The sequence below is a fragment of the Mya arenaria genome, chromosome 4, assembly GCF_026914265.1.
Source record: "Mya arenaria isolate MELC-2E11 chromosome 4, ASM2691426v1".
Taxonomy (NCBI): Eukaryota; Metazoa; Mollusca; class Bivalvia; order Myida; family Myidae; genus Mya; species Mya arenaria.
In genome coordinates this window covers 30,445,706-30,458,189 of record NC_069125.1, presented here as the reverse complement: position 1 = coordinate 30,458,189, position 12,484 = coordinate 30,445,706, and the positions used below count along the sequence as shown (strand labels likewise).

Here is a 12,484-nt window from a genome sequence, read left to right as displayed (position 1 = left end):
GATCAACATCGCTGGAATCTATATAGTTTAGGTATATGTTGTTTTTAATCAGGTATGTTCAAAGAAGTAGCACATATACATTATAAGTTGTCTACATTTCACATTTATGAAGATTTAGCGCAAAGTATTTGAGTGCTGTTTTTTTTTTTTAAATATATAGCTATTTTAAAATATTTGAATGCAACTTATATGTAGTCTTATTTAATTTACACGGTTAAACAAGTCTTTTGAAAGTTTAAATGTCAAATGAACAAAACAAAAACACTTTTAAAAATGTTCTCAATATACTGTCGAAACTCGCTTTGTCGAACTCTGTTATCTCGATTTTTCTTAAAAATGCATTGGAATTATTAAGTTATGCACTTGTATTTCGGTTTAATCGAATACTCGTTATCTCGAAGTTTTTCCGAGGTCCAAACCACTTTGACATAGCGAGTTTTGACAGTACTCATAAAGTGGCCTTAGTTTGTAACAGTTAAACTTCTTACCAGGGAACATGATCCTGGAAATCATCCCGGGGAACACGAGTAGCCAGAGGGGAAGGAATTTCAGGTAGCCGGCAAATATCGTGGCCGCCTTTGCATTGGACAGATCCTTGGCTGCGAGGGCACGCTGAACTATCACCTTAAGTATGAACAAAATGAAATACGTCAATAACAGTGACCCGGATGTATTTGTAAGAGATATGGAAACCAGAAAACGTCCCGGCAAGAACTCGTGGTTGCTTTTGCAAGGACGCAAACAGCTATACAGTCAAACCTGGTTGAACGGTCACCTCCTTTAAATGGCCACCTGCCTTAACGGGCCACTCCAAATTCCCCCGTACGTTTTTACTATATAATGTACGTGCATTAAGCGGCCAACTGTCTAACGCGGCCACGGCCACTAATTTTTGTCCCCATGAAGCCATATAAACACTAATTAGCGGCCACTAATCCCTTGTCACTGACACTTCCGCTTATAAATTTAAATTTAAATACACAGCTTTAATTGCGTATAGAAGTTTACGGAAAAGAACGACGGCCTCGGGAATCTCCGTCATCCAATGAAAATGAATATTGCATCACACGATTGCCATGCGTGTTTACTCATCGAGAAATCATGTTTATTACACGTCGGCGAATGTTTTGATCAGAATTGACACAATTAATAAGATAATTAAATAATTACGAAGATAATTATTAAATACCGACAAAAACACCGGTTTTTATTAGTTCACAGTTTGCATTGTCATTCGAAGGCGTTAAACGAGTTACGATTTTTATGCACTTTTTAAAAGTGCACGGATTTATATTTCTACGAACGGATATTTACAATGCATTGTTCTTGATATGTTTTTACCTTTGATTATGGTTGAAACTAAGACTAATCGAAAGTGTTTGACTCTAAAAGAACGTGTCGAGTTTATAAAGTTATTAGAAAACGGCCGTAGTGCCAGAAGTGTTGCCAAGGAATTTAACTGTGGAAGGACTCGAATCAATTTCTTACTTAAGCGTAAGCGTGAAATGTGTAGACTGATATTTGGTGTGTTTTGTTTATGCCTTGTATCAACATTTATCTATTGTATTTTATTTATAAATTTGAAATAAATTTATTTTATCTATACAAATGTATTTGTATTCAGCCTTCTTCAATAATATTGATACAGATGTTACTGATTGTGGTGTGAGGTGGTGGTTAAGATACATACTCCATCTCTGAATAAAGCTAAAGGCCGAAATGTCAAACCTGGATTAAGTGGCCACCTGACTTAAGCAGCCACTTTGATCATTTCCCAAGGGTGGCCACTTAATACAGGTTTGACTGTACCAGTATCACCAAACGAAAGATGTCAGAAGGATGAAGAAGTCAACATTTCTGGAGGCAAACGTGTTTTACATAGTCGATGTAGGGGAAACATATTTGACATTTCTGGAGGTAAACATTCTGAAGGACACATATTTGACTTAACAGCATGTCTGTGGTAAACTCCTATTTAAAGCGTAATTAACAACGATGCAAGCTTATTTGACAACATTTAAAGAGATAAGCATATCTGCCATCATTTCTTGATGAAACCCTGTTCGACAAGATTTCTGGAGGGTGACCTTTTAACCAAAATTCTGGAGGAAAGCGTATTTGACAAGACGAAAGTAAATACTATTTTACGAACATTCCTGGATGAAAGCATACTAGTATTAGACAACATGGAAGGTGATCATAGTTTACGAACATTCCTGGAGGAAAGCATATTTGATAACATTAAAATAAATCGTATTTACGAACATATTTCTGGAGGAAAGCCTAGTATACGAATATTTATGGACGAAAGCATTTTTGACATTTCTTACTCCATGTACTTAACGACTCATATTTCTGTTTTAGATGTGTCATTGAAATATTTTTTTTATATTTTAATGCAATTGAGATTTTCCTTAACCCCGTCATGTCAAAGTCATTTATCACTGGTATGTCATGATTATTGCTCATCCACACGTCTGCATGTAATTGAATTGTTTGTCTAAATTGTCTGCATGAAAAACGAAACATTCCTCGTGTGCTAATTAACCAAGCTATCAATGTGCAACATCATGCACGGTTGTAGCTTAAAATACAATTGAAAAGCAGGGGTTGTTACTTCATTTTCATGAATTATGTGTTCTTTCAATTTCATGCTGGTTCTGATGGGACATATTTTTTATAACTAGAAATAATTGATCTCTGTTGAGAAAAGTGCATGTAAAGTTATGGCCATATAAACCAATTTAAGTCCCCGGTATAATCGTGTTCCGGTGAACTCGTGTTTCACTGATCGTTCAAAGGCGGTAATCCAATGATTAAAGCTATAAAAGCTATCTTAATGCGTGTGTGGTTTGTTTGTGGAGTCTGTACGTGTTGATGCGGTGCTTGTAGGTATGCTTGAGGAGTTTATACGTGAGTATGTGGTGTTTGTACGTGTGTATGGGGCGTTTGTACGTGTGTATGTGGTATTTGTACATGTGCTTGTAGTGTTTGTACGTGTGCTTGTAGTGTTTGCACCTGTGCTTGTAGTGTTTGTACGTGTGCTTGTAGTGTTTGTACATGTGCTTGTAGTGTTTGTTCGTGTGTATGTAGTATTTGTACGTGTGCTTGTAGTGGTTGTACGTGTGCTTGTAGTGTTTGTACGTGTGTATGTGGTATTTGTACGTGTGCTTGTAGTGTTTGTACGTGTGCTTGTAGTGTTTGTACGTGTGCTTGTAGTGTTTGCACCTGTGCATGTAGTATTTGTACATGTGCTTGTAGTGTTTGTACATGTGCTTGTAGTGTTTGTACGTGTGCTTGTAGTGTTTGTACGTGTGCTTGTAGTGTTTGTACATGTGCTTGTAGTTTTTGTACGTGTGATTGTAGTGTTTGTACGTGTGCTTGTAGTGTTTGTACGTGTGTATGGGGCGTTTGTACGTGTGCATGTGGTATTTGTACGTGTGCTTGTAGTGTTTGCACCTGTGCTTGTAGTGTTTGTACGTGTGCTTGTAGTGTTTGTACATGTGCTTGTAGTGTTTGTACGTGTGCTTGTAGTGTTTGTTCGTGTGCTTGTAGTGTTTGTACGTGTGCTTGTAGTGTTTGTACGTGTGCTTGTAGTGTTTGTTCGTGTGTATGTGGTATTTGTACGTGTGCTTGTAGTGTTTGCACCTGTGCTTGTAGTGTTTGTACGTGTACTTGTAGTGTTTGTACATGTGCTTGTAGTGTTTGTACATGTGCTTGTAGTGTTTGCACGGGTGCTTGTAGTGTTTGTACGTGTGGTTGTAGTGTTTGCACCAGTGCATGTGGTATTTGTACATGTGCTTGTAGTGTTTGTACATGTGTTTGTAGTGTTTGTACGTGTGCTTGTAGTGTTTGTACGTGTGCTTGTAGTGTTTGTACGTGTGCTTGTAGTGTTTGTACGTGTGCTTGTAGTGTTTGTACATGTGCTTGTAGTGTTTGTACGTGTGCTTGTAGTGTTTGTACGTGTGCTTGTAGTGTTTGCACCTGTGCATGTGGTATTTGTACGGGTGTTTGTGATATTTGTACGTGTGTATGTTGTGTTTGTACGGATGTATGTGGTATTTGTACGGGTGTTTGTGATGTTTGTACATGTGTATGTGGTATTTGTACGGGTGTTTGTGATGTTTGTACGTGTGTATGTGGTATTTGTACGGGTGTTTGTGATGTTTGTACGTGTGTATTTGATATTTGTACGGGTGTTTGTGATGTTCGTACGTGTGTATTTGGTATTTGTACGGGTGTTTGTAATGTTTGTACGTGTGTATGTGGTACTTTATGGGTGTTTGTGGTGTTTGAACGTTTGTTTGTAGTGTTTGTACGTGTGTTTTACGCATGTTTGTGGTATTTGTACGTGTGTTTTTACGCATGTATGTGGTATTTGTGCATGTGTTTGTACTGGTGTATGTGGAGTTCATACGTGTATATGTGGTATTCGTATGTGTGAATGCGTTTTTTGTGGTATTTGTACGTGTGTATGTAGTATTTGTAGGTTTGTTTGCACGAGTGTTTGTGGTTTTTGTACGTGTGAATGTGGTGCCTGTTCGTGTGTTTGCGGTGTTTGTATGTGTGTCTGTCATGTTTGTACGTGATATGTGGTGTTTTGTCACTGGTTCAGTATCGTTTTGGCCCTTGTCTTGTGCCTCTTAACAGGGTTTATATTTGAATTTTTGGCTACTGGGCTTGTCCCTGTAGTTTTCACCATTGTACTATACTTTATTTTTAGTATATAACTATATTTTATAATTATTCCGTTTATGATTGGTGTATACATTCAAAATGCATTGTAGGGATTACCAATTTAAAGTTTTGTACAGAAATATATAATTTAAACAAGAAAATATTATTATTAATAATAACTGCGCCTACTGTCAGAGTTAGAAAACACCTTCCAATACACTCGTACGCTTGCGCCTACAGTCAGGGTTAGACCTTCCAATACACTCGTACGCTTGCGCCTACAGTCAGAGTTAGAAAACACCTTCCAATACACTCGTGCGCTTGCGCCTACAGTCAGGGTTAGAAAACACCTTCCAATACACTCGTACGCTTGCGCCTACAGTCAGGGTTAGAAAACACCTTCCAATACACTCGTACGCTTGCGCCTACAGTCAGGGTTAGAAAACACCTTCCAATACACTCGTACGCTTGCGCCTACAGTCAGGGTTAGAAAACACCTTCCAATACACTCGTACGCTTGCGCCTACAGTCAGGGTTAGAAAACACCTTCCAATACACTCGTACGCTTGCGCCTACAGTCAGGGTTAGAAAACACCTTCCAATACACTCGTACGCTTGCGCCTACATTCAGGGTTAAAAAACACCTTCAAATACACTCGTACGCTTGCGCCTACATTCAGGGTTAGAAAACACCTTCCAATACACTCGTACGCTTGCGCCTACATTCAGGGTTAGAAAACACCCTCCAATACACTCGTACGCTTGCGCCTACTGCCAGAGTTAGAAAACACCCTCCAATACACTCGTACGCTTGCGCCTACTGTCAGGGTTAGAAAACACCCTCCAATACACTCGTACGCTTGCGCCTACTGTCAGGGTTAGAAAACACCTTCCAATACACTCGTACGCTTGCGCCTACAGTCAGGGTTAGAAAACACCCTCCAATACACTCGTACGCTTGCGCCTACAGTCAGGGTTAGAAACACCCTCAATACACTCGTACGCTTGCGCCTACAGTCGGGTTAGTTTTTGTTTAGATATTTTTTTTTTGATTTAAAAAAAATGATTGAGTTTGAAAATCCGGCGCCAGTTGGTGCAATTCATGATGTTCTAGAAATGCAAATGGTTTCGTGAATAATCCACGAACATACCTGATCCGAGCACCAGTACCATACTGACGAGATGGTCAGCCCAAACATGATTCCGGGCCAAGGCAGGGAACCGTCATCGGCGGATCGAATCAGGTTCATAGAGTTCTCCGGTGGGATACCGCATTTCCAATAGGAGTAGTTCGAGTCGCCGTAGTTTAGACGGGTGGTGTTAGGCCACGCCTCAAAATATCTCTTCACAGTTTCTTCGTACCCACCAATTTCAATAAAACCTGGAAAATTACCAAAAAATGGGGTGCCATTTTAATGACTTCCAACGCACCGTTTTCATATACTGCACTTGTTTGCTTGCGGAACGGCATTTGGAACTCCTCGGCCATTTTCTATCGAAAACAACCTCGGATAAATATGAACGGTTTACAATGTCAGAAATCTTTACATTTAACTACGCTGCAAGTAGATCGCTTAGTAATTTCAATTTAGCAATTAAACTTTATGACTTTTCTCTTGGGAATCTTAACCTTTATGCAATCAATTAAAACTTAGTTATACAAAATACACGTTAAAACTACAATTAATGAATACTATCAATTAAAATCTTGCAAACTACTTCTACTGATGAACAGGCATACATCCGATGATGTTTTCGATGAAAAATGGCCGAGGTGTTCCGAATGATGGAACAGACATTGTAAAAGAGATCGTCACCTCGGCCCTTCAGTAAAATATCTTGGTCGCAAACCTTTCGCTGCTCATGAGTGACCGGGGACACCCGTAACTACTGGCAATATATCTACGAGGTCACGCCCAAAACGGGGTTACGCCTGGAAATTCATGATCTTAAGACTTTCTATCTTTAATCAAACGGGGCACTTGATTGCAGACATAAACGTATGGTAATGTACAAAGAATAAATGACCCTCAAAGATGAACACCTACTCATGATCATGAGAATGAAGGCTCCGACCACCATGATGATAACTTGAGCGAAGTCTGTCCAGATCACAGCAGTCAGACCGCCTGAAAAGAAACCATGTACATCAGTGAACATCAAATCTATCATCGACCGAATGCATATAAACAATAGTCTGGACGTGGTTTAAAATGCAAAATTGTTGAAATATAGAAAAAACAATATCATTTTTTTCAAGAATATTTAAATTTATTTAGAAGAATAATGGATAGCAATGTATTATATTATTTGTGTTTCTCTTTTTCTATCATTTCTTAGTTACTGAAAAGTTTACTTTTTCGCTTTTATAGGTAGAACAGTAGACATTGTGCGGACTTCAATGAATTCCTTATACATGTACATTTACTCATTAAGTGTTTTTGTCCAATAAATTAGTAGTATTACATGTAGCTTAGTTATTAATGTGTTTGTTCAACTGTTTTCCGTTTTATCCTATTTTCTGGTTTCAGTAACTCATTTTTTACCAATATAATTAACCTTAAAAATATGAAGGAACGGAATCATTATCAGAATACTCATTTATAGAACTGGGGCGGTAATCATAAAATTTCTTAAGTTGTTTCCTTACTTAAAGATTCACTCTTACTCCCAAATAAGATTTACCACAATTAATAATAGTGTTTTAATATTCCACAAAGGATGAATGAATGTCAAAAACAATGGTTCTTATGAAGGATATCGAGTTTAATTTGAAATTTATGAGCATAAAACACAGTAGTTCTACCTTATGAGACTATAGTTGACGACAGTAAATCTTTTAGCATTCACCAATCATTTAATATTTTTGCGCTTTCTGCTATTAAAATCACCGTTACAATCTTGTAATCAGAAGTTAATATTTTCCATCAATGCATTATTAAGTAAGTAATTTAAGGTTTATCAGTCAAAATTGATGTTTGATATACATGTTTATGTATTGATTTTGAATAAGAGTGTCACTTTAAGTCAATTTCTTAAAAAAATCATAGTCAAATAAAACGAAATGTATAAGTATTTTTAAAATTAAAGTATGTTCTTTTCAATAAGGTCAATAGAAATAATGTATTTTTGAAATTCTTTATTTTTTATTTCATATGACTGAAGAGATAATAAAATTATGAAAGTGTCTTTAGGCCTCTCTCAAATATATGCATACCTTGCATTCCATAACCAGAGCGAGGCTAACTAAGCAAGAATCTAAACACAATTGCTGACCACCTGATAAGCCCAATGACGATGCAATTCAATGGAAAATCTGCTTTACATTGCTTTGTACCTTTATGTAACTCAGAGTCCATGTATGATAATAACAAACACTTCCATAAAGTACCTAAAGATGCAATTATGAAAAAGAAATGGATTGTAAAAATAAGACGAGATGTAGGAGGACATTTTAAGGTAAATTTAATTTGCTTTCTGTTAGCCTAAGGCTATTTGTCTTACAATGTAATGAAAACATTTGCTATAAGACATATGTTCATTGGCTGAATTACTTTAAAAAAAGTAACACTTAAGCATGTCATTTCAAAATAAATATTAGTAATAAACAATCAAAAAGAAACATAAGCAATGCCTATCAATAGTTATGTGGGTCAGTGCAGACTCTTAGCAATACCGTATTTATGTTAAACAGCATTGATAAAAAGTATTTGATTTCAGATCACCAAGATGACGGTTGTTTGTTCAAAACATTTCAAACAAGATTATCGGGCATGGACACCAGTCCGGAAGTGGCTCAAGCCAACTTCTGTACCGTCTGTGTTTGATTGGAGCAGTGACAAACCAGAGAGGCGAGCATTGAAGAGGACGATCTTGGCAGATGACAGGTATGTTAACAAAAGTAAAATAACACATGTGCAAGTATAATATTTAATGAGCATATTACACATTAAAATGAAAAATAAAGGCGATATAATAAGCTGTAATGTTTCATCTAAACAAACTCAATACATGCACATGCATACGCATTCAATTTGTTTTCAGTGTTCAGGTGTGAACTGGTGATGACAGTCTACCTCAACAAGCATCAAGTTCAACTGCTGAATTCACAGCTACACTAATACAAGAAGATACTATTGAAATTGAGAGGCTGCAAAAAGAGCTGGCTGACCAGAAGGTCGAAAATGAAAATCTCAACCAGCAACTTCAACTTGAAAAGTTTGGCATCACTAGGTTTTCCTTAGATAGTTCATTAGTTATATTCTATACTGGATTTTCATTATACTTTGCATTTGTCACATTTTTTGATATTATAAAACCCTCAGCTCAGACAATGCAGTCGGCCTATTACAGCAGTAGAGAAACAATTAGTTTAGCTGGACGTAAACTAAATATGTTGTTAATTGACGAAATGTTCATGTGTTTTTTTGTCGCTTAAAAGCAGGATTGTTAGAACAAGACTTAAGTGCCAGATTCAATTGCTCTCTTTCAACTGTAAGCAGGAAAATTATAACATGGGCTAATTTTCTTTACTTTACGCTTGGTTCATTGCCTATATGGCTTTCTAGTGATGAGATTGACAAACACATGCCAGAAAGTTTTAAACAAATATTTTCTCGAACAAGAGTAGTAATTGATTGTACTAAATTAAACCCCAAATGGCATCTTAACTTGTTTTAAAATCTCAAACATACTTTAGCTACACAGGATCACCAACAGTCAAGTGTCTTTTAGGTATAGCCCCACATGGTGCTCAACAGTTACTTTTGTTTCCAGTCTTTATACTGGGTCTATGTCTGATGTTGAAATAACACAATTTTGTGGACTACTGGACCTGTTAGAAGCTAATGATGATGTAATGGCAGATAAAGGTTTTACTTTAAAAACAAGTTTTAAGTAAAATTGGTGTTACTTTAAACACACCAGATTTTTTAAGCAACAAAAAAACAATTTCATGTAAAAGATGTAGAAAACATTGAACAAATTGCACATCTTCGAATACACATTGAAAGAATGAACAGGCGTATTAAAGAAAACCATTTGTTTGATTCACCAATCCCATGGTCGTTGGTAGGTTCTGTCAATCAGTTATGGACGGTGGCATGTATTATAGCCAACTTTAAAGGTCCACTTGTAAAGGCATGGTCTCCAGAGTTTGATTGAGAGTTTAGTTTCTTAAAACACTTTGACAAACCTTTTCACAATACGGCCGTCTGACGGAGCACTGTCAAAACATTATATTATAAACAGGTTTGTCGAAGTGTTTGATGAAACTAATCACCATATTAAACTTTAGTAATAAAACGAAGGCGGGGCTCTTTAAGTGGCATAGACTGCCCTTTGTTTTATTTAAAATGGTGTAGTAAAAGAAAAGTTATCTTTGATTTAAGTCTTCATTTTAAGCAAAACGTTGCCTTCCGACGTAGCAAATATGACGTCATTTATCACTCGGTATACACACACCTAATGAACGTGGTTCTAAACGCAACATTTGTGAATTTGACTAAACTGTTTTTGAGTTTATTTGTTGCCATGCTGGTACTTTAAAGAATATTTCCTTAGCTACGCAAAACCTCTCAAAAAAGAAAACGTTACTAAATCGAATAAAAGGGTCATCGTATACCTACCTCCAATTGTGAAAATGGCTGCCACTATAAGAAGTATGATGACAGCCAGGTACAAGTTCATGTCGATTGCTTCGGTCATGAACAAAGCCCCAGAGTACAGGTCCGCCTGGCAAAATGGAAATAAACATGTATGATTAAATTAGTTATCGTCCATAAACAAAGCCCTAGAGTACAGATACTCCTGGCAAATGGAAATGAACATGTATGATTAACTCAGTTATCGCCCATGAACAAAGCCCCAGAGTACAGATCCTCCTGGCAAATGGAAATGAACATGTATGATTAACTCAGTTATCGTCCATAAACAAAGCCCCAGAGTACAGATACTCCTGGCAAATGGAAATGAACATGTATGATTAACTCAGTTATCGCCCATGAACAAAGCCCCAGAGTACAGATACTCCTGGCAAATGGAAATGAACATGTATGATTAACTCAGTTATCGTCCATAAACAAAGCCCCAGAGTACAGATCCTCCTGGCAAATGGAAATAAACATGTATGATTAACTCAGTTATCGTCCATAAACAAAGCCCCAGAGTACAGATCCTCCTGGCAAATGGAAATAAACATGTATGATTAACTCAGTTATCGCCCATGAACAAAGCCCCAGAGTACAGATCCGCCTGGCAAATGGAAATGAACATGTATGATTAACTCAGTTATCGCCCATGAACAAAGCCCCAGAGTACAGATCCTCCTGGCAAATGGAAATAAACATGTATGATTAAATAAACATGTATGATTAACTCAGTTATCGTCCATAAACAAAGCCCCAGAGTACAGATCCTCCTGGCAAATGAAAATGAACATGTATGATTAACTATGATTAACTCAGTTATCGCCCATGAACAAAGCCCCAGAGTACAGATCCTCCTGGCAAATGGAAATAAACATGTATGATTAACTCAGTTATCGTCCATAAACAAAGCCCCAGAGTACAGATCCTCCGGGCAAATGGAAATGAACATGTATGATTAACTCAGTTATCGCCCATGAACAAAGCCCCAGAGTACAGATCCGCCTGGCAAATGGAAATAAACATGTATGATTAACTCAGTTATCGCCCATGAACAAAGCCCCAGAGTACAGATCCTCCTGGCAAATGGAAATAAACATGTTTGATTAACTCAGTTATCGTCCATGAACAAAGCCCCAGAGTACAGATCCTCCAGGCAAATGGAAATAAACATGTAAAATTAACTCAGTTATCGTCCATGAACAAAGCCCCAGAGTACAGATCCTCCTGGCAAATGGAAATAAACATGTATGATTAACTCAGTTATCGTCTATGAACAAAGCCCCAGAGTACAGATCCGCCTGGCAAAATGGAAATAAACATGTATGATTAACTCAGTTATCGTCCATGAAGAAAGCCCCAGAGTACAGATCCTCCTGGCAAAATGGAAAAAAAACGTATGATTAACTGGGTAATTGTCCATGGTGACGATGGCTGTCACTATGAGAAGGATGCCAATAGTCTGCTACAAATTCATGTCGATCGCTTCTGCCATAAACAAAGCTGCAAAGTACAGCTAAATGAAAATAAACATGTATTATTAACTGAGTTATCGTCCATGATGACGATGGCTGTCACTTTGAGAAGGGTGACGACAGCCAGCTTCAGGTTCATGTCGATCGCTTTTTTCAAGAACAAAGCCGCAGAGTACAGATCCGCCTCGCAAATGTATGAATAACTGAGTTATTGCCCATGAACAAAGCCCCAGAGTACAGATACGCCTCGCAAATGTATGAATAACTGAGTTATCGCCCATGAACAAAGCCGCAGAGTACAGATCCGTCTCGCAAATGTATGAATAACTGAGTTATCGCCCATAAATAAAGCCCCAGAGTACAGATCCGTCTAGCAAATGTATGAGTAACTGAGTTATCGCCCATGAACAAAGCCCCAGAGTACAGATCCGCCTCGGAAATGTATGAATAACTGAGTTATTGCCCCTGATGAAAATGGCTGTCACTACGAGAAGGGTGGTAACAGCAAGTTATATCGCCAGTGCTCCTGAGTATTACTAACGTCTTCAGCCTAAGTTTTTGAGACTCAGACTCAGAAAAGCAATATCTAAATTTTGGTGTATTAATGCGATTCTACGAGTAAAGATACTTATATAGTTGGTACCTGCTACAAATGATCTGTTCTACAATCAATCAGACTTTTTTGGT

General features: G+C 37.5%; 1 protein-coding gene across 1 annotated transcript in view; it reads right to left on the bottom strand.

Moving 5' to 3' along the window:
- The window catches only part of LOC128232114 (sodium/glucose cotransporter 4-like), a 32,499-nt gene that overhangs the window by 7,325 nt on the left and 12,690 nt on the right, over positions 1–12,484 (bottom strand). The window contains exons 6-9 of the mRNA XM_052945480.1: positions 10,305–10,410; positions 6,726–6,806; positions 5,829–6,058; positions 489–624 (exon numbers count right to left, since the gene is read on the bottom strand). Coding sequence (XP_052801440.1) covers positions 489–624; positions 5,829–6,058; positions 6,726–6,806; positions 10,305–10,410 — 553 coding nt within the window. The remainder of the gene's footprint in view (positions 1–488; positions 625–5,828; positions 6,059–6,725; positions 6,807–10,304; positions 10,411–12,484) is intronic.